The 23,758-nt window shown below is 38.3% G+C and overlaps 1 protein-coding gene across 6 annotated transcripts in view; it reads right to left on the bottom strand.

Moving 5' to 3' along the window:
- Window positions 1–23,304, bottom strand: part of LOC139977964 (uncharacterized) — a 33,151-nt gene extending 9,847 nt beyond the window's left edge. Inside the window, exons 1-7 of one of the 6 annotated variants that reach the window (XM_071987805.1) lie at window positions 23,190–23,304; window positions 22,083–22,394; window positions 17,790–17,974; window positions 16,248–16,336; window positions 11,194–11,282; window positions 5,543–5,695; window positions 3,615–3,741 (exon numbers count right to left, since the gene is read on the bottom strand). In XM_071987805.1, coding sequence (XP_071843906.1) covers window positions 3,615–3,668 — 54 coding nt within the window. In that variant the 5' untranslated portion in view covers window positions 3,669–3,741; window positions 5,543–5,695; window positions 11,194–11,282; ... (2 more) ...; window positions 22,083–22,394; window positions 23,190–23,304. Of the gene's footprint in view, window positions 1–3,614; window positions 3,742–5,542; window positions 5,696–6,072; window positions 6,582–11,193; window positions 11,283–16,247; window positions 16,337–17,789; window positions 17,975–22,082; window positions 22,395–23,189 lie in introns of those variants that run through there. The other 5 variants (XM_071987806.1, XM_071987807.1, XM_071987804.1 and 2 more) reach the window with 5 other exon arrangements.
- Between the last annotated feature and the right edge of the window lie 454 nt (window positions 23,305–23,758).

Genomic DNA, 23,758 nt, shown 5'->3' with positions numbered 1-23,758 from the left:
AAGACTATCATGCACGCAAGGCGGTCTCTCCTTCACGATCACAAGGGCAAAAGAGAAGAGAGACACGGGTAACCAATTCCACGTCTCAATGGGTGCATTTGACAAAGCGGAAGTTTGTAAATTGGTGGGACTATTCATTTTGAACCAACTGGAGAAAAACCCCGATATCACTGGTTTGGGACTATACAGGGACGATGGGCTACCAGTAATGAGGTCATGCTCAGGCAGCAAAGCAGACAGAATATCAAAAGCCCTAATCAAGATCGTACATGTGGACTAAAAATCACTGTCCAAACGAACTTGAAAACAGTCAGCTTCCTTGACGTCACTTTGAACATGAATACCAGCGAGTACCAGCCCTACAGAAAACCAAACAACGAACAATCTACATAAGCCAACACTCGAACCACCCGCCCGCAATAATAAAGAACATACCGCCAGCCATCGAAAGAACAGTCTCTGGTCTATCATCTAACCAGGACACATTCAAGAAAGCAGCACCCACCTACAATCATGCCCTCCGGTCAGCTGGATACAACTATACTATCAAATACCAAAACAAGGAAAACAAAAACACCAAACAGAACAAGAAACGCAGGTCAAGAAAAATCACATGGTACAACCCCACATACAGCAAAAACGTAAAGACCAACTTTGCGGCGGACTTCCTAAAACTCATCGACAAGCAATTCCCACAGACCAACAAGCTACACAAAATCTTCAACAGATCAACAGTCAAAATAAAGTTACAGCTGTATGAGAAACATGCAACAGATCATCAAGTCACACAACTCAAAGGTCATGAAAGAAACGAGCCAACCCCCCAGGAAAAGACATGCAACTGCCGAGAAGTAGATAGTTGCCCACTTCGCGGCAACTGCTTGGTTAATGACGTCATTTACAAAGCCACTGTCACGTCAGGAACCGACAACGCGTCATACATAGGCCTCGCAAGCGGAGAATTTAAGAAGAGATACAACAAACACACCAAATCATTCCAACATGACCGATATAAGAAAGAAACGGAACTCTCTAAACACATCTGGCAACTCAAGGAGAAAAAAGCTGAATATTCAATACACTGGGAAATTGTGTCGCAGTCCAAACGCACAAGCGGCAGTCTGGTCTATGCAATCTTTGCAAAGAAAAGCTCCAAATTACCACCCTCAAAGGCAACACGCTCAACTAGAGAAGCGAGCTCATCTCTACCTGTAGACATGGCAACAGACACAAAAGGAAACCACCCAGCCGTGTCAAACCCAAATGGTAGTTCGTGGAATAGCAACCCATACTTTATTACGGATCAGTAGGCCTGACGATCGCTGAACTTCGAGCAGCAATGGACTCGAAATAGTTAACGTTTATTACATTACTGTATATATATATATATCTATAAGATATATATATATATATATATAGATATATATATATGTATATATATATATATATATATATATATATATAAATATATATATATATATATATATGTATATATATATATATATATATATATATATATATAAATAAATATATATATATATATATATATATCTATATATACTGTATATACTGTATATACTGTGTATATATATATATATATACATATATACGTACATATATCTGTATATATATATATATCTATATATATCTATATATATATATCTATATATATTATAGATATATATATTTATCTAGTAATGCCGTATTATATTCAGATTACTCATACACCTCGTGTATATAGGTTATGCATGACATATTTGCATATCATATATTTATAAATAGTAACTAATGTATATGTTACTATAATCATTAAATATAATATATATATACAAGTAATGCCGTATTATATTCAGATTACTCATACACCTCGTGTATATAGGTTATGCATGACATATTTGCATATCATATATTTATAAATAGTAACTAATGTATATGTTACTATAATCATTAAATATAATATATATATACAAGTAATGCCGTATTATATTCAGATTACTCATACACCTCGTGTATATAGGTTATGCACGACATATTTGCATATCACATCTTTATAAATAGTAACTAATGTATATGTTACTATAATCATTAAATACAATTTTGTCCGGCATGGCTTTCTGTATGATGTTGTAACGTTCGGCAAGCTCATAAACATATATATATTATAAATATTAGACACTGGTTTTCGTAGGTGGGAGTATACAAATGTATGAACCGGGCGGCTGTCAGCAGTGCACGAGGAAGCACATACAAATCACTTTCACCCACATAGGGCCCCGCTAGTAACGCAGTCAATACACATGATGTTGAGGAATATGCGCGCAAGTATTAAATCAGCATCATTTTGAGGGTGAGCAAATATGATTTTTTTTGTCTCTGGTTGAAAGGTTAGCAGAGCTTGTCGCAAAACAAGTTTTGAAGGTCATCGGGAAAAATTAGTTTCAAGGTTGAGCCTGAACTTAAGAAGTGTTTCAAAGTTACTTGTTAGGCTCACTTTATTGTTAGTTGGGCCCACTAGTAGTATCTGTCAAATGCAAGTCGGGTCTTGAGATAGTTAATCCAGCGTAACGTTGCAGCATTAAATCGCTCCTTGTGATTATTAGAGCTGTTTGGCAATGATATAGTGTGAGTTAACAGTATTAAACTGTTTACCTATTTTAGCCATGTTGTCACGTAAGTGGATGAAAAATTCCTGGTGTTGATATGCTTCACTGTGTGCATTGGAGCACCTGTATCGCATATAACGAGTAACTAAATTCCGGGTTTCTCGGCTCCTTATTGTTGGTATGTTTCACCGAGATATATCGGAATACCTGTGCTTACAAATTGTAAGAGCCGTTACGTCATATTAGATTCGTGTTTTTTTTAAAGTTGATGTTAGGGTGGGGTACAGGAAAGTTAGTCAGTTGCATTCCATCTGGTAACGATATCATGTCGGGCAGAGAGGTAGTTTCTCCGTTATTGAGAACGGGAGTTAGCATATTCATAAAAAGGCAATGAGGTCTTAAATTGAGTTAGTATAATATTGTCAATGAGGACAATTTTGCGTATACTTGTTATTGAGAACAAACCGCTACAATACCGTATAATCTCAACGCACGTGCTTTATTAGTTTAGTGTGACAAGCGGAGTTTGCTGTATAGTAAACCAGATTACGGGCAGACGACCCCCAATAATCTGCATGGTTTTATTTTTGGTGACTCCAAAACTAACTGCCTGGGGTCACGGGGGTATTCTTCCGTGCCAATAGCTGTGGTCTGGTCCACACTTTTAAGACGCCGGATACAGGTATGTACCTTTGACACGTGCCAAAAGCTGAATGGTTTGACTCCGCCTATAGCGACTACCTTGTGGGCGGTGATCTTCTGAAGCCTGTCCTAAAGCGTACTATAGCAGTGTCAGTTAGCATTCACTGGATAAGTATCCAAGGGGGTGTAGTTATTTTCATATGTGCATTTCTTTTATGTTTTCTTTTACCAATAATCATTGAAATATCTTGTGCCAATAAATCCATGAGAATTAAAAGCAGAGTGTTTGCGTGGTTTCTTGATTATCAATTGAGCGTTACTTTCTAGAAAGGGTCACTATGTGTCACTTGTGACACATGTATATCCTACCATGTAGTCACACAGTGTCTGTATAATATGTCTTCTTTCTCTGTCATTAGGCATTCTTTCTGCTTTAAGTCTTCCCTCAAGCACTAGTAGCAGCCTTGGAATTTTGAACTTCTTTGGCCATTAATTCCTATTTTGATAGAAAACAAACAAAACACACTGTTAATTGTTCATAGTTTCAACTTATCAAATATAGTTTCTGTGATTCAACTAATGGCATTCTATGCTACCAAATGATGGTAAAATAAAACTACTAACAAGTTATTAAATTGTTTGTTAACAGGTGTTGGACTTCTGAAAATGTTTATGATTCTTATGCGGTCAAATAAAATATCCTACACATAGACACACAATATTGCTCAACCAATTGCTGAATACTAGTCGGCATGATAAAAGGGTCTGTGGTAGTATACACCTATTAAATGCCCCAATACACACTAAATCAAAAAGTAATGTGATCCCTTAATCTATTTAGCTCTCACAAGCTTAATGCAACCAATTACTGGATAGCTGACAAGTTGGCCATTCATAGCACCCTCAATTTTCTATATCATAACCATGCAGATTGCTTGTTTACTATAAGAGACTGAAGTTTTCCTCACTTGTAAACAAACCTCTTTACTCAGCAGAAATCAATTTTTGTATGCTGTTCCAGGGAGGCCTAAATTGGTCTAAACTTACCTCAACTGACCAAATTTTTGTATCACTTGTATCTAACATCCCTGCCAAGAAAACACCAGACCCTAATTGATAACATATCAAGAAAGTTGTTCTCCTGTTGCTTTTTCTGAATGAGAACACTTGTGGTGGATTGATGTAAATGCTAATAGGATTATGCCATCTAAACTAACAATGGAAATTTTTTAGACTCCACATTAAACCTCTTTTAATGATTGTTTGAGAAGTTGTGACTTACACCCAGGGACGTGGCTAGAGGGGGGGTGGGTGTGGGGGTGTCTCACCCCCGAACTTGATAAAACTGACGATAGTTGGAAAATTGGAGTGCGACAGTTGGAATTTCCGACTGTCGCACTACAGTTTATCTAGGCCTATTCATATATTCCTGTGATTGTGAATGACCTAAAAATTGAAAAAATTTCGGTCAAAATTGGCCTTTAATCAGTCATATTTACCACGTTTGTCTTGCCACTTTCATAAATTGAATCTCGCGATTCTTATACTCCACCACACAAAACTTGGTATGATTTTGAATACTCCAAAAAAAATGCCTAATAGAACTACCGTCATAGGCGTAGGGGCCCAATATGATTTGGGGGGGCTGATTTGGGAAAAATATAACCAAAATTGTTCACGTTTCGCGTGTTACACATGTCAATGTGCATATCATATAGTCATGCACCTGTTTTTACATCGCATGCCAATAACATACAATCATATGCTGTGTTATTACCCTTCCATATTGGTTAGAATTATTGGGGAAGTCAATACAATATTTATGGTAATAATGATATCAGTTTAACCATTGAAAAACACATTGCAAATTATCTTTCTTTCAGTAGGTAAAAAACATTTGCTTGGGGAGGCTAATAACTTTGTGAAGTGAGCGCCAGTGGAGACAAATGTATCGAAAAAAAGTTCAGAACAAAAGTGCAGTCAGTCGCGAAAGACGCCACTGAATAGGTCACTAGGAAATTGTCATATTTTAATGGGTAAAAGGAAAGATATGTTTGGTAGGCGTGCAACAACATTGAAGCCAGGTAACAGGTTCGGTTTTACAGCTCGTACAGCTGATGCCAACTGCACTGGTGACATGCCTACCCCTTCTGATGTGGCACCTATTCCTCTTGCAAACTTAGATATGAAGAATTTGTGGGACTTGGCTCAAAGGTTGTGTTTGGATGCATTCTCTGAAGATACAAAGGTACTGTAAGCTCTTGCCCATCTACAAAGGTTTAAACCAAGAAGCAAACCTGGCAAGAATCCCACAGAACTAAACATTGCACGGCAGTTAGGCTTGCATCAGATGTAGATCAGTTCAAGTGCAGCTCATAGATTGCTCAGCAGCATCTCTCTTCCCAGTCCCGCTGTCAGAACACTACAAAAGTCAGCCAACCAGTTTGGACCTGCAATAGAAGAAATGAATGAAAATGATATGTCAGAAAAGGGGTGTATAAAGAAGACACTGCAACTGCATGGCCTCTCAAAAGACTCTCCAATTTTTGCAGAATATGATCGTCAATATCATACCTGTCTGCGTAATGCAAAAAGTAAGACTCCATTTGTTCGTGCAAGCCAATACAGAGATGTAATTGTTGAGAATGTCACCATGGATAAATTAATTTTGATTACAATCACAGTAACAACTGTAACTTAATTGGTGAAATGAATAGAAGAAGGGGTCACAAGTTGCAATTTCCAGGCAATGAGGGCTGTTCAGTAAAGATGCCAATGTCAAAGATGAACAGAATGGTGGAAAGATTTGTGCATCCATATTACTTACTGGTAAGAACCCACTAAAGGAGAAGTGCCTAACAACTGATGCTGATGGCAAGGCATGTTAAAGGGTTCACTGGTACAATGGCTGCAGCTACTCATTCTGAAACAGAGAACCATATGCTGTTAGACCAAGTTCACCTACTCAAGTCACTCCGCAGAGCACTGGCTAAAGCAGTACTCTCCTCTGATATGTTACCTGCACAAACTGTGACTAGGAAGCACTTGATACAAAAGTGCATTGCAGAGGACTTGACCTGCCTTGTACTGGCAGAGGTGACTACTTGCAGGAATTAAAGCCCTCAAATACGACCACTGCAAAGTTGTGAAGGCTTTATCAACATGTTAAGACTGCCTTGCAAATTGCTACATTGGAAATCATTCACATTGCCCAAAGCATTCATTTGTATGCAAGAGGGGCAGGAAGTACACATTTCCATTCATTCCAAATGCTACAAAGAGATCTCTGCTAATATCCCACACTGACAGCACACAACTACAGTACTGATTTCGCTTAACTCCCATTGAAAAAAAATCAACGATCGATAAGAAAAGTTGAAAATCGATAAAAAAAAATAATAACAAAAAAATAATTTCATTAAGATTTAGACTACTGCGGGCACGGTTGTCAACGTAGTTTCAACGAAATTTCCACGAAAGTTATCGCGATCAACAACGGCAAAGGCAATTCTAGACATATCAAGGTTGTGACCTACGTTGAATCCTTAGTGTAACTACAGCCGTTTTCAGACTATACCAGAAGTGGCCAAGGAATATTACAAACGTTGCAAAAGTTTGATTGTATATAAGACAGAGTAAGTTCTGTACTAGGTGTTTGAAAAATTATTTGGCTAGGATAATAAAAACTGGTCTTGGTCGATCGTAACAAGTACTTAAGTTATAGGCAGGTATTAAACTAAGATAAGTTTAAGTAACTCACCAATGAACCCAGCGTCAGAAAAACAAGAAATAAAAAAAAAATTTACACAATGAAACAGTCGTAGCTGGATATCAAAGAGATCTTTTTTTCCAATAAATTCCTGTGTTACTTGACGTACTACAGTACCGTTTACCGCACTCACTTTCAAACCAAAAAATCTTCCCCCCGGCTTCAATGCACGCAAAATAAAAAACATCCTGTTACTTTCCCCCTAACCCAGTTACTGTAAGTTGCCCGCGAATGCAGATGGACTGCCCTGGTAATTAAGGTCGCAGCCTGGGTCTGGGCCACCTACAGTATGCTGCTTACATGTGCATTCCCTACCCTGGATATCCCCAGCGACCAAACTTTTTTGAGAGGCCTAGTCCAATCATAAACCTGGCTTTGTCAAATTCACGCCTACCATCTGTTAATTAGCATAGTATTTATCTTCGTGGGGGGTTTAGCACTGCAGAACCTTTGGTTGGCTTACTCTAGAAGCAAACATTATTTTGCCCCTACTGTTCATAATGGAATGGATGTTACCTGTAACTAAGTTAATTGAAAACCAAATATTCATTCATATATATAAGTAGAACAATCCAGCAGGGATAGAAAGTTTATCTTGAATAAACCAATCAGAAGTTGTGCTATTAATAAAACTTGAAAACCCCTGGCCAGCCAAAGAGTTGCAAACAATTGTTTCCATGACTGCTAGGAAAATAAAGCAGTGGCTTGGGCCCAAGTTGGGGAGAAACCTGTGGAAAATGAATATATTTTCATTGCTTATCTGAGTATTGTTTATTGGGAAGAGCTGATCAAACATTACTGGGGAGGGCTTTCAACTGGCCTGACGGCATGTAAATTTAATTTAATGAGAAGGGGGTTTTTATGAGTCTCCCGGTATGCGTCACATGAGAAGTAAATGTTTTGTTTTTCGATTTTATCATCATTTTTCAAGTAGAACAGCTCATAAAATCATATCAATCAAATATCCTTCCTTAGTTTTACTAATCAGGAATGTTTGACAAGGCATGCAATGCATCGTTCGAAAATGTAATTTTAAACTAGAATTGAAAATGAACGACATAAAACAATATCTGTGAAGCGTGTGGAGCACAACTTTGAACATTGAACATAATGAACAATGTTTACTGCGTAAATAAATGTTGCGGAACTGGTATAGAGAAATTACGTACTGCAGCTTACATCAGAGAAGCTCATAAATGACACAGGTGGATAGAGCGCATCAAAATTCGGTTTAGGAAATCCCTACACAGCTGACAAAAGTCAAAATCTCCTTCCGTTTTCGAGTTATAGGCGATTTTGTGTTTTTGCGATATGGTTTTCAGTATATTTTTATTCCATAAAGTTTTTTTTTTTTTTTTTGTGTTATAAGGGTGTGACCTAACGGATATTTCACTAACCATTTAACCGTATAACCTGCCGGTAGGTTAAACTTTTAAACGCTGTTTCCCGGTTGCGGCTTTTTCGAAGTAATGTCACTCAACTTTTAATGAAAATAGGACATGAGTACAATAATTAAGGGTTTTTTTTTATTTTTCAAAAAAGTAGCAATTCAGGTAACAAGACAACGATCAATGTATGTTAATTACTAATTAGGCCCAATAATATTGCGAACATTACGTGTAATAATTGATGAAAAGAATAACACACCTGATCAGTATATCGTGGTCTTCAGAAGTTCAGATCACTGAATTTATATAACTAGGCCTTCGGCAACAACGTAACTTTTGAAGAAAAAAAAACAATATATTTGTCTATCTATCAAAAGTTTTTAAACAAAAACTCGCCTAACTTAACAAACTTACCCACCTTTCCTGATTACTCATTAAAAGTCATGTTTAGAAAACAAATTACGCACGTGTTTTGCGATGGGTTGTAGCAGCCTCCGATTTCATTTTCTTTCTCTTGTGTCACATACATGATACAGTACTTTACATTTGATACAAAAGTTTCTTCAACAACAGCTTCCCAAAATTGTTGTCGCAATAGGTTAAATTTTAACCGCGCAGCGCAGTACCATTCATAATTTGCATATTACACCAAAATTTACACTCTGAGTCCAGATGGCGGAAGAATGTAACATCATGTTCAATGTGTTGTGTCGTTCCCATGATGCGATGAACTTGGGCAAGTTCAAATGTCAATGACCTACTTATGTTCTATGACCAATGTCAGTGGGAATTATGCGTGTAAAAACTCGAATTTTTTCCACGTGTTATATATATATAGAAGTTTTACGTAAGCGGAGCGAATTTTGGGGCGGCTCGTTGATTGTGAGGAAGCACTTATCTAAGCATCAATATTTGTGAAAAATATCGTAAGGTTTATCATTTTCATTCATATTCTTTTATGTTTGCCGCAGTCCCGCCCAAAATGCATGCACAGTATAATACCATGTGTGGAAAAAATGGCTGTATACGTGCGGACCTGAGAGAGCCAACTGGCCTTGTGTTGTTAATGTTATTACGATACTTTCTAGAACGACCATTTGCGTCTTTTGGCATCGACATATTTTCACACTGGATTTCACCATGCCATTGATCGGTGTACACGGGTGATATATGTCGCAAATTTAAACTGAGAAAACGAATTGACGACACTATCATGAGCTTGTGACTATTGGCCTAATACTATAGTTATATTGAACACATTATTCATGCCTAAAACATCGTTTTTCTGTTTTTTATTGATAGTTTGCAGTACATTACTCAGTTCTTTACATATTTTTAAATAATTTTCATGTTTAAAATGTATTTGATTTTTTTTTTTAATTTTCCGTTTATACGGTTTGTGATTTTCTAAACAGATAGTGCATTTGCGGCCGGTTAAACAGTTAATCGTTTAAATGGTCACACCCTTAGTGTGTTATCTTGTTCGGAAATGATCCGAAATGAAAGTAATAACTGTTAAGTTTTTCCACTGGTATAAATTATTCCATCAAAGTTAACCTGATTAACATGTCTCATGCCAAATTTATATTAAACAAAATAGAAAAAAATAAAAAGAGAAAACGCATTTTTGAAAAATGGAAGCGTCCTAGCAGAATGGGCGGGGCATCTTTATTTTGCTTCAAGTAACATGTTTTCGCTCGGAAACAAAGTTTCATACTTCAACTCTAATAAAAAACCAAATTTACATCTCTTAAGAATAACTATTGTTCGCAATCTGCAAGTAAACCAAGTTTATTTATGTCCATTCATTGTTATTTTAATGGTTAAACAGCACTCCCACTTATCTGGAAGGGTGCCTCCTGGTACATAGCTTGTACTGCAACCTCCAAGATAGCCTGGCCAAGTTAAGACTTATGTCACTGTGTTTGGGGTTCAGTCAGAAAAGAGGAGTTAAGCCAAATCAGTACTGTAAATGAAATACCTGAGACACCCACCTGCAGCAAATGTTTATGGTCCACTCAGTTTCAGACTTCCACTCAAAAAGCAGAGGTAGTCAATAATGCTCTAGAGTTTCCATTCCAAAACATAGCACAAACATTTCACGCAACAGTCAGTACAGGGACCACAGTGCCACAAACATTACAAATAAAGGGCCTGAAGAGTCCATAGCCAGGAAGATGGAAGCTGCAGGATTAGAGGTGAGCTCAAATAGTCCATGTATCCAGACTCTGAAACAGATGCAAAGGAAACAACAGTATGATAGACTATATAAGAGAGACAGAGCATACAGAAGGAGGAGAGCACAACTCAGAGAGAGGGAGAGTACAAGCTACATGGTAGAACTAAAAACATAAACCAGTCCAGTGATTGATGACATATCAAAAAAGATGTCTCCTGTTGCTTTTTGGCACTTTTTCTGAAGAAGCACACTTGGCGCTGATTGATATAGAAGCTACTGTAATAGGAGTATGCCAGCTTAAGTAACAGCTGACATTTCTAAAATCCACTTTAAACCTCTTTTTATGATAGTTTCAGAAGTAATGACTTATATCATTTTTGTTTATCTCTGTCTATTGTGTGAATCTTCATATGGTGTCTCACTCATGTTGTACAGTCTATATGAATAATACAGTACTGAACTTTAAACAAGTGAGAGCCCAATGGTTGACATATTCCCTAGTGTGATTAGAAGTTATTCCATCAGCATGACAGGCATCTACTGAATGTCTAAATTGTTCTTGGGTCCACACAATGTGTTTTAAGCACAGTCCCTCAGTTTGGTGCTACTTACCCCCTCTGGTGGAAACTTGGTTGGCCTTCTTCCCTCTGAAAATGTTATCACTCCCAGCATCCAGTAAGCATGCGCCCTTAGCTGTGGCTCTAAAGTGAAAGAGAAAAAGTTACTTGTTACTTTGGCACTGCTTTTCAAAGGTATTTTGTCAGATGTTGGTGAAAAATACTCAGGAGAGCTATGTACTAGCTGTGACCAGATCTAGAATGAGGGCGCTGTTCAAACAACGTTCCTAAATCGTTGTTGTAGATGATATTGACTAGTTTCTCAGTGTAAGTCTTGTCTTGTATCATTCTATGTGCAGCTATTCAACTGCTTAGACTTCCAATAAATGCTTATAAGCATTTGTATACAAACAAACTAGTGAATAGGTCACTGGAAAATTGGTATATTTTAAGGATAAAAACTGATTATTATTATGAAGAATGGGTACGGTCATGTACCTCACAACTGATGCTGATGGCAAGGCATGTAATGGGTCCAGTAGAACAATGGCTGCAGCTTATCATTCTGATGTAGTACACCTAAACAGGTCTCTCTACAGAGCACTGACTAAAGCAGTACTCTCCTCTGATATATGACGAAATCTACAATAAACAGGTTAGTAAATTTGCAAGTCTTATTAAGGGCCTGTCACAGTGCTATGATGGCTCACAGAGACACAAGCAATGGATGTGACACCTCCACGCATAGGCTGTTGTGGCATACAGTATGTGGGAGATGTGAAATGATTTGGTACTTCAAAATTAATTTCTTTGCACAATACTTTGAAGAGCAGATGCTGGAATGTGGCTCTTCTCTTAGCTGCCAGGGATAGCATTGTGCGGATAATGCCATATGCTGGTGCCCCTGGCATACTGATGGTGTAGGCACCTGTCCACATCCTGCATCCCTTTGTGTAACTTGCTGGGGCTGATGTATATTTTGCCACTTTTGCATTTATTTCATCAGCCCATGCCATCCAATCTTAGTCTGACATTGTGAAGGTGTGAGCTTTCCAGTTACAAATGTGTTACTGTATACAGGCCTATCCTTATTCTGATTGCAGTCTGGGTCTCAATAAAACTGATTCTTACACCACATATATTACGTTGTAATGTATGCATTTTAATTCTGACTGTCGCTTTTTGCTCTGCTAGGTACACAGTATTAGTGCTGATAGTCAACTCTTACTTTTGTAGTTGATTAATCGCATAGCTCTTCTCGCGATACTCGGTTACAGTTATGGCATCATCACTGTCATTTCTACATTGCAGAAATACAGTCAAACAAATCTTTCTCCATGGTGCACTGTCCGTATTTGTTCTTTCAAGTCTTAATGTGTGATGTCTAATTCATGTTAAAACATCTACCAAACAAAAACTGTCAACAAATTTCAATATTCAACATTTCTTAAAATCCTCCAAAGTAAATCAAAAACTTTGGAATGGATCTACAAGGCTACTACAACTACTAGCACTAATGACAGCAAAAAAATGAATAGATGCAACACCCTGTAGCGGTGTGATTATTACTATGCAAGAGTTTTCTGTAGAAGGACGTTCACCTTCTAGGCTAGGCTTTAGCCTAGCGTGATAGCACGCACATATTATGACGCATTGAAATGAAACTTCACCGCAATCGACACACTCTATCAGACATATGATACATGTGAACCACTGGCCAGAAATGAAATATACTGTAAACATGCATGTTTGAAGAAATTACAAATTCTTTGGCAATCATTAAAGATTAATAAATTTGGGAATTTGCAATTATGCGCAATGATGAAACATTGCTAGGACTAAATGTTGCACTGCAGAACAATCGTATTACTAACAAGTAAACGCATGAGTCTAACCTGAACAGGTGCTTACTGATTTTTAACACAGCACAGTTCTAGTGTAGCATTGTAAGAACCTGTGTTTGCGATATTTGCTGACAAACTGCTTAAGTGTTGTTTTGGTAGGTTAGGCTATTTTTCAATAGCAGATTGTGTGTAGTGCTAGCTTTAGTCCAGTAATCGCAACTTAGGTTTTGAGAGCGATTAATCAAACTTCCAAAGTGTAATCGCGACTACTGGCGATTAATCGATCACGACTATCAGCACTACACTGTATAAAAGTAGACTACTCACCAGATGTACAACTTCAGTTCCTCAGGTTTTACTTGTTCTATAGTTTAACATTGAAATTAGTGGCTCCTTATACCATCCTTTACTTGTACTACTACACATCTCAATAACACACAGATCAAAACAACAGACACAGGTAGTACAGTGGTCTCTACAGGCCATGAACATGTTCTTCCAGTCTAATTATTACTTCGTCAGTGCATTTTGGGGCACATGGTGTACCAATGTGTTGTTACGTCTGTGTCAATCTCGTGCCACATTGCGATATTTTGGTGATTTTTCACAAAATTTGCCCCCAAATCACTCAAGCGTAAAATGATGAGACGTTTTTGTCATATTCCGTGATTACACATCATAACCAATACCCCCTTAGCTATACTTAAGGCTCATAGAGTCTAAAATGGCAATTTTCAAATTCTTACTGATTATGGCATGACACGAAAATTTCAACATCCTGTATTTTTGGGATCCATTTAAGCATGTTCTCTAGAACATATATCAACCACTCTGCCAGTTAAAAACTTGATTTTTCCCTTCGAAATTTGTTTTCGTAATCTCATGACCTAATGTGACAACATTTTAGGAACACGATTTGCTCTCGCTGTTTCCTCCGAACATCATACCTACACTCCGACACGTGTACATAAATACACAAAACAATCGATAACAAGTCAGCGCGAAATCAAATCTAAATTTCCCGTCGAATGTCAGATTTAGAACCAAATGTGGCAACCGAAGTTCAAAGTGATAGTGGTTCTTCACCAGGCAGTGAAATTGTACTAGAAATAGAGTGCCCTTTCTACTGTAATATTCGAAGCTGAGAGTGAAGGCGAGGATCATGCCAATATTGAACCAAATGTTGAGGGTGGACCTGAGGTGTTACTGTTAGGATATAGAACCGTATCAGTTCGAGCCTGTCAAATGAGCCGAAATTGAAGCTCCACAACATATCAAAGAAGAAACCCGTTCGGAACTATTGCAAGGAGCATACAACGTGGTAAGAATTTAGTAATGAAGCAAACAAAATCCAGTCCATTTTGTGCATGTGTGGTTGGAATTCACGGAACTGCCTTAACCATATTGTGAGTTGTGTTACGGTGACTTACAACCATAGAATCCTTACAACCCATATGTACTGTGTGTTGGCTATGTATTCATACATGTACAGTATGGTGCATAGTACTACTAGTAGTAGTAGTGTTGGTTGCATACTGAAAGTTTGGCTCGGGACGTAAGCTGCATTATGCAGCCATGTTAGGTAGGCATATGTGTCATTTTATACTCATTATTGCTAGGCTAGTACTTAGGCCTGGAGTTTTGCAAATCAATTGTCTGAACAAAAGAATGTTTCATGAAATATGGAAGGTGTAAATTCACAACAAATGTAACCATAACTGTACATTGTATCCCTGCTTGTTATTGTGGACATCATGGGCCAACATTAATACATTTTGAACTTTCAATATTTTTTTTTAGGCAGTACAGTACAGATACATAGCCTACGGTCAACAGGTTCAAAGGTGCTGGGGGATCCTAGCAAGACACGTCAGGGTTGTGCTACCATCATGTGCAGTCCAAAGAATCAGAAGTGAGTTTCCAGCCAATGGTTATTACACTGGATTCAAGATGCCAGGAGAAAACTCAATTGTATAGGAAGCCTTGGTTGAGAAATCCCTCACCTTTTCTATTCTACGATTGTGTTGGATTATCAATCCTTCAGGGTTCCCTCAGTGTTGATATATTAAAATTCAAGACTTTTAATTAAGGATGAAATGGTTATTTTCCAGATCCAACATCAACAAAGAAAAAAAAGGCATGCTTTGAAGCATTTGGACACATGTATTGGCGTGACCGTGATGTCATATAATATGTGCATCAGTGAACGGGCATTGACCTTTTTAGGAGCATTTACCTCCCAGACATGTTGGCTTTGTACCTTTAATCTGGAAGCCAAAATATCCATATCTCCAATGATATTTGACAGAAAGTTATAATAAAGACCAATGGAGGCAGCAGAACTCTTGAATGTTTAGACTTTGTTTCTTCAGCAGCAGGTGGTTTGTTTTACAATCTTTCTCCAGAAACTCAGCAGTACACCCTGTTAATGGTCTTTGATTGTTTTAATGCGTGTGATGCTGTGTTTCCAGTTGCGTGTCAGTGTTGTATGTGTCGTCGAGCGTGGGTAACATTTACAGGTATGCATGTGAGTTGCGTCGTGCAGTATTTCTTGGTTTAAATTACCCTTTATTCTATTTGCTTTTGGTTTATTCTAATTAATTTATCACATTCATTTGAACCTCAAGTTTCTTTATCATGACTGTGCAGACTTTTTGTTTGCTATGAGAGCTTGAAATTTTCCTCACTTGTAAACAAACCTCTTTACTCAGCAGTAAACAATGTTCATATGCTGCTCCAGGGAGGCCTAAAGTGGTCTAAATTTGCCTCAACTGACCCAATCTTTGTACCACTTGTACATCCATTCATGCTCCATAACAGCCAAACCAAGAAAACCAGATCCTAATTGATAAGATATAAAAAAAGATGTTCTCCTGTTGCTCTTTGGAACTTTTCCTGAAGGAGAACACTTGTGCAGGTTGATATAGATGCTAATAGGAGTATGCCACCTTAAGTAACAGCTGAGATATTTAAACTCCACATTAAACCTCATTTTTATGATAGTTTCAGAAGTTGTGACTTACATCATTTCTGTGTATCTCTGTCTATTGGGTGAATCTTCATATGGTGTCTCACACATGTTGTACAGTCTATATGAATAATACAGTACTGAACTTTAAACAAGTGAGAGCCCAATGATTGACATATTCCCTAGTGTGATAAGAAGTCATTCCATCAGCATGACAGGCATCTACTGAATGTCTAAATTGTTCTTGGGTCCACACAATGTGTTTTAAGCACGGTCCCTCAGTTTGGTGCTACTTACCCCTTCTGGTGGAAACTTGGTTGGCCTTCTTCCCTCTGAAAATTTTATCACTCCCAGCATCCAGTAAGCATGCGCCCTTAGCTGTGGCTCTAAAGTGAAAGAGAAAAAGTTACTTGTTACTTTGGCACTGCTTTTCAAAGGTATTTTGTCAGATTTTGGTGCAAAAAATACTCAGGAGAGCTATTAGCTGTGACCAGATCTAGAATGAGGGAGCTGTTCAAACAACATTCCAAACTAGTTGTAGTCAATCATATTGACTAGTTTCTCAGCATAAGTCTTGTCTTGTATCATTCTATGTGCAGCTATTCAACTGCTTAGACTTCCAATTAAATGCTTACAAACAAAACTAGTGAATGCGTCACTGGAAAATTGGTATATTTTAAGGATAAAAACTGATTAGTATTTAGAAGAATGGGTAGAAGGAAAGGCATGTTTGATAGGCATGCAACAACCTTCAAGCCAGGTAACAGGTTTGGCTTTACTGCTTGAACAGCTGCTGAAGCTGATGCCAATTGCACTGGTGATATTCCTAGCTCTTCTGATACAGATATGGCAACTAATTCCTCTTGCAAACCTGCTTATAGAAGGCTCGGCAAGGAAGAGTATGAGAGAGTAATTAACCCAGCAGATAAAGGACATGAGATATTTTCAACTCAGTCACAACAAACCATGTTTGCAGAATCTACAGGAAACAGGTTAGTTAATTTGCAAGCCCTATTAAGGGCCTATCACAGTGCTATGATGGCTCACAGAGAGACAAGCAATGGATGTGGGGACGACCCTATAGGTCTTTCTGATATGGAAGAATTGTAGGACTTGAATCAAAGGTTGTGTTTGGAATCACTATGTAGCTACAAGAGTGAACTCTTGTCCATCTAAAAACTTAATAAAACAGTAACAAACCTGGCAAGAATCCTTCAGGTAGCATACGCCCATTAAAAGCCCCATTGACTTACACACTAAATCACTAAGTCTAGATAGAAGTTTTCACTAGCTAAACGCTACCCATCACCAGATAGCTGTCAAGTTAGCCTTTTACGGCACCATCAATTTTCCGTATCATGACCATGTAGATTGTTTGCTATCCGAGCCGGAAGTTTTTGTCACTTGTAAACAAACCTCTTCACTCGGTGTTCCTACGCTGTTCCTGGCAGGCCTTAAAGGGGTCTGAAATGGCCTCAATTGACACAATTTCCTCACTACATGTACTTCCATTCATGCTCTTCAACATGCAAGCCACAAAAACTAGATCATGATTGATAACAGGTCACAAAAGATGTTCCCCTGCTGCTTTTTGGCACTTTTCTTGAAGGAGAACAATAAAGCGGACTGCTATAGACTCTAATAGGAGTATGCCATCTTAAGTGAGAGATGATTTTTTTTTTAATACCAATATGATACTTTTTATAGTCGTCACAATATAAACCACAACAAAATTCTATGCAATTATCATTTTAGGTCCATAAAGATGTCTTTTCAGAGATTTCAGTATGCAAGGTGCAGTGTGTAAATACATATGAGCAATACTGTGTAAGCAGTAACCAGGTCTACGTCTGCAACAACATTTCCAGTCACCAATTTTGATAAGCTTGACCAATTTGGTGCATCTATGATTCCTGCAGGTTGTATTGGTATCCCTGATCACAGTCCACTTGGTCTGGCTTGCCCTACCTGCAGAAACGTCATCCAGAGAAAGGTCAGCAGGGAGGGTTTTTTTGTCTCTGGCTCTGAAAAGTGATGAAAACTACTTTTGTTTAGCTCAGCTGATTCCTCCCAAACTGACCTACAGGACATACCCCAATGTATTCCTGAACTGTTTGGAACATGTTAAACTGATAATTGCATGTCACTCCAGTGCAACTGTTAAGTTACTAAGAATAAGAGAAGAGAATTGAAGGTGTTCTTTGCCAAAACTGGATCATCAGGATTTGTAAACCACAGCCTCACTGTGTGACAAGTACATTTATGTAGCTAATCAATATGAGCTACCGTACTTGCTCTTCATATTACACACTACGAGTCTGTGCACTCCATTGAGTATGGCTACTGAAGTACAATAATAAACCAAGTCTGTAACTAAATAAATGATCGCCTCCTATATTCTTTATACGACACGCTCGACGGCCACAAACTGAAACATGGTGTCAGAAGTAAACTTAAGATAATTTTGAGGACCATTCTTGCGAGATTCGAAGGACTGATCACCCGAATATCACCGTGAATTAGTCAGCAATTCGTTAAGATTCAGCTATGCGAATGCACCGTTAGAATAGCATACACAGTATCGTATGTATAGGACTATGCGATAAAACAGTACAGTAATCCAAGACGCAACGTAGAATGCAGTATGATGTGGTAAGCAAAGAAAGGAACTGCAGATTGTACGCTAAACTATAACAGTAAGATATAACTGTGTTCGACTAGTTCATAATGCAACGAAGGGGAACACACTGCAGCACGGTGATAATACAGTAGTAAAGCCTTGTGAAACAACAGTCTGGTGAGGTGAAAATAAGAAAAGAAAACAATCGCGTTACTGTACGTACCGGTACAATACAAAACCGTGTACACATTGGAGAATTAAAATTAACATTCAGACGATTCCTGAAATTAAATTCTGCCAAAAGATCGCGAGTTACAATAACAGTATGGATAAAGTTCCCCCACCAGAGAAGATTGATTTTGCTTCTCCCAAACTGGCAAGCAGATGGCAACACTGGAAAGAAGAATTCAAGATATGCAGAACTGGCAATGTCTGACAAAGATGATAAGTTAAAGGAAAAATGTGCCTCTATCTTATGGGCACTACCGGACGTGAGATATATGAGACTATAAAACCGGTACCAGCTGCAGGCGCTGCTGATGTTTCCCCGAAAATTGGAGAGCTCCTCACACTCTTTGATGCCTACTGCAACCCAAAGCAAAATGAAACTGTAGAAAGATACAAATTCTTCACGAGATTTCAGGAGCCAGGGGAGCAGTTGGACAGATACATCACTGAACTCAAAGTCCTGGCACAAACATATAACTTTGAATCATTGCATGACCCGCTTGTCCAGGATAGGATCGTGTGTGGTATCACAAATTCGGCACTCAGAGAGCGATTACTACGGGCACAGAAACTTACCATGAAATCATGCGAGGATATGTGCCAGTCGGCGGAACTATCCAGAGAAAGGATAAGGACCATCGAGACCAAAACAGAGGTGCACGCGCTCCGACAAAGCGGGCAAGACGACAGACTTCAGAAATGCAAGTACCGTGGGAACAGACACGTCTTTGGGAAGTACCAGTGTCCTGCATATGGAAAGACCTGTTCCAAATGCGACAGGAAGAACCATTTTGCAGCTCAATGCAGAACAGCTACACGCAAAGCGTCAGCGAGCGGATCCCAACGGAGTGGACCCAAAAGGGGCAAAATGAAACGGAAACCGTGGGTAAATGCTGTAGCGGAAGGTGTGTCCAACGTTGGCGACAGTTCCTCCGAGTCCCTCTCAGATGATGACTTCGAGGACGTCAATACGGTGAACCTGCTCACTCCTCCAAAGACAGAGAACAATATAAACTAAATTAACTATAAGCAACAAAGTCACATTTACGCTGACATGAGTATAGATGAAGTAAGAGTCACTTTTCAAATTGATAGCGGGGCAACCTGCAACATCTTACTAAGTTCAGTTATGAAGAAACTAGGTAAGCATAACATTAAGCAAACTAGCCAGGTATTATCATGTACAATGAGAGTACGTCAAAGCCAAATGGTAAATGCAAACTAAAATTGGTGAACCCCAAAAATGGAAAGAAATACCGGAGTTTGTGATTGTTGACAATGATATTGCAATCCCTCTGCTGGGCAGCAAAGCGATCCAGCAGATGGGTCTCATAGAAGTTAGACATGAAAACATTGCCAAACCACTAGGCGTCAATGCGATCATGAATGCAAATGATGGTAAAAACGTCAAAGTTGTGAAGGAGGGGCAAATTACTAATGTTGAAAACCTGTACTAGGAGTACAATGATGTTTTTGAGGGCATAGGTCAACTAGAAGGGGAATATAAACTACAGCTAGATCCCAATGCAGTACCTGTAGTTCATCCACCCCGTAGGTTCCCTGTGGCAATCCGAGACAACCTCAAAGCAGAATTAGATAGGCTTGTGAAACAAAACATCATAAAGCCAGTTTCAGAGCCAACCCCCTAGGTCTCCAGTCTAGTGACTGTGGTAAAGCCGGGGAAAATGAGAATATGTATCGACCCCAGAGACCTAAACAAGAGTCTCATGCGCAGCCACTATCCGATGCCTACCTTAGAAGATATGTATATTGAATTGTAGAAAATGAGACTTCAACAAGCACAGTAAGAAAGTATACAAAGCTGTATGTTCCAATATTTCGCCGGTTAAGGCATTATCAAAGAATGAGGTGCAAACTACCGACTCTGTGTATATAAGTAAAAACTTTAAAACCAATCCCCCTGAGCTGAAACGCACCAGCGAACAAACTGTATTCGGAGCGCACAGACGGACCAGCAAGATGTGAAAAGCTTAAATATCCAATTGACGTCCAGCACAGCCATTCATTAAGTTATTACTGGCTTTAATGGTAAGGGCTTCGATTATTTTTCTTTCACTGGTATTCGGTAAGTTGTGATGTAGGATTTGCAATTGATATTTTCTCCAGATTTTTGATTTATATTGTGAGTTTGTAAATGAGTGTATATGGTCTGTTTAGTCATACGTAGATGTTCTTTCATTCTCGTTCCAATGGTGCATCCCGTTTCGCCGATGTATGTAGACGAGCAAAGATTGCATTTAATCTTGTAGACACAGTTTTTGGCTAAACAGATATTATTCTTTACAGCGATTTTGAAGGGGTTGCAGTTGGGTCGGCAACCCTGTTTGTCACGTGGCGCGGAAAACAGACTCGCTGATGGATTACCTAGTCATGAAGTGTGTTCTCAGATTTGTAATGCCCAATCTGCTGATTGTTGCCAGGGTCTACCGTTCTATGTTCTCATTCACAAATGGTACTTTTAGGTAAATTTGTTGATCTTCCGATGGTCTAGTAGGGGTGATTATTGTGTGTTTCATGGTTTTTGCTTTTGTTCCAGCAGTTTGAAAGACTTTTGGGAAACATCTTTTATATACATGACATTACTGACATTCTCTTGTTTGTGATTTGCTTTCTCCATTTCTTTGCCCGTCAAAATTCCAGCCTTGTGACGCAGATCTAAGGCATTACATATTTTAGTATGAAAGCTTGAAAGCTTTGAAAACTATATATTTTATTGATGAAAGTGATAGCTAGTTCTGTAAAATATATACAACAGGCATCCATGGAAGTGCATGTTTCCACCTGATACGCTATCACAAGCATATTCTAAGTGATTGGGCCATGGTCTACATACATGCACATCAGGCAAAGAATTTCACAATTTTAGCTGCTTGCTAAAACTTGTCAGTGCATGATAAATTTACAGGCTAAAAACAAAATTCAACTTCCTTTTGTCTTGAATTGTTGCAAGAGGGAAAGGATAATTTGAATTTTTTGAAGAAAAATGACAGGGCATCATTTCTCTTCTGGCACACAGCAAAATCAATATTATATTTAGCCAGTAAATATCCCAGATTGTGAAGCCTGCATGTACTGCACTCTAGTCCTGAAATAACATTGTTGGCTTTTAATATGTTATAATCAAATGTGATGTCAGATTATAAAGTTGCTACTCATTAGGGACAGTGTGGCAGAAAAGAACTGTCTAGACGGTTACAGAATTTTTAACAAACATAAAGGAAAGAGGGCAAAAGAAAGAAATAATTGTACACTGTAATACTTACCACAGGTTTATGTATTGCTTCAATATTATTGAGAGTTAGCTGGTAACATGTAGTGGATTCTTCAGCATCATCATGCTGTTCATTCACTCGAGGAATCTGGTCAGCATTCTTCTGGAAAAGATCCTGCCATTGAGACTCACTTTTAACCTTTCTGGCTGCTGATAATAGTGACTGCAACATGTCTTACTTTGTTCTCAATTGATTCATATACATCTTCTGAAAGCTATTTGAACAAATTTTGTTTTTCCTCAAACACCTTTTTACAGCAGGGTAGGAATTCAGATTCTCATGTAAATACTAAATATTCATGTACTGAAAGAAAAAAAGAAAAATGGGTAAAAGTTGATCAATATTAATATATAATTTGAAACAATGTACTGTATACAAATAGTACTAATAGGCTATGGTACTGGGTCAAATAATTTTGACTCAACCATATACTCGTTACCGTCCACCCTGTGATGTTTATTGATCTGTGCACTTCCATGAATGAATTGATTTTAGAAAAATCTTGTAACCTACTGAATAATCGAAGAGATACTTCTTTCCCCCTCAAATTCATGCTCAAATTTGATGGCCACAATTAAAGACACATCTCTGACCATTCTGTATCTGGTACGGATAGCCTGTATGACGCTATGAGTATACCAGTATGACCTAATGTTAAAATGTTGAGTAAGCCTGGACTAAACTAATGTAATCGGGTCTGAGTGTTTGTGCCTTCAGTTTTTTTTTTCCTCTCTCTATAGGGTCCTTGATGGGGACTTAAGTGTCCCTCCTGATCCATTTTTTTATCTACTTAACTAAACTAAACTAATAAAACTGTATAATATAAGGCTGGGTTTTGCAAAACATCCCTTTCACAACTTAACAGTTGGGGTGACAAAAGCATTGAGGCTAATTATTTTTGCGTGGACCAGTTCCGCGAACAACATGTATTTGTATTCTTTCTCACTGCTCAAGTACTTTTACATCCAATACCCTATATCGTGTTTACAAATTTATGCTTTTATATGCTATGAAATTGGACACCATTGAAGCTCAAAAAACTTCCAACGAACCCCTATTGGTAATAACACAATATGAATCATAAAAATAAATATTTACCAGTTACAGGGTCACAGATAGCCTATACTGTACTCTGTAGCTTCACTTAACCTTCAGGTGGCATACTCCTATTAGAGTCTATATCCATCCGCTCGATTGTTCTACTTCAGGAAAAGTGCTAAAAAAGCAGCAGGAGAACATTTTTTTGACCTGTTGTCAATCATAGTCTAGTTTTTTGTGGCTTGCATGTTGAAGAACATGAATAGAAGTACATGTGGTGAGAAAATTTGGTCGATTGAGGCAATTTTAAACCCCTTTAGGCCTCCCCGGAGCAGCGTAGGAAATTTGTTTACCAATCAGTGAAGAGGTTTGTTTACAAGTGACGAAAAGTTCCGGCTCGGAAAGCCAAAAATCTACATGGTCATGATACGGAAAATTGATAGTGCCATGAAAGGCCAACTTGTCGGCTATGCAGTGATGGGTAGCGTTTAGCTAGTGAAAACTTCAATCTAGTGGAGGCACTTGCTGTAAAAGATCGGCAAAAGACGTCATCGCGCCACTGTATGGACTGAGATATTAGGTGGATTAACTAATACTTACAGCTCCCCGTGCAGGCACTTGCTGTAAAA

The sequence above is a fragment of the Apostichopus japonicus genome, chromosome 12, assembly GCF_037975245.1.
Source record: "Apostichopus japonicus isolate 1M-3 chromosome 12, ASM3797524v1, whole genome shotgun sequence".
Lineage (NCBI taxonomy): Eukaryota > Metazoa > Echinodermata > Holothuroidea > Aspidochirotida > Stichopodidae > Apostichopus > Apostichopus japonicus.
The sequence above is the reverse complement of the archived record's forward strand: the minus strand, read 5'-3'. Positions and strand labels throughout refer to the sequence as shown.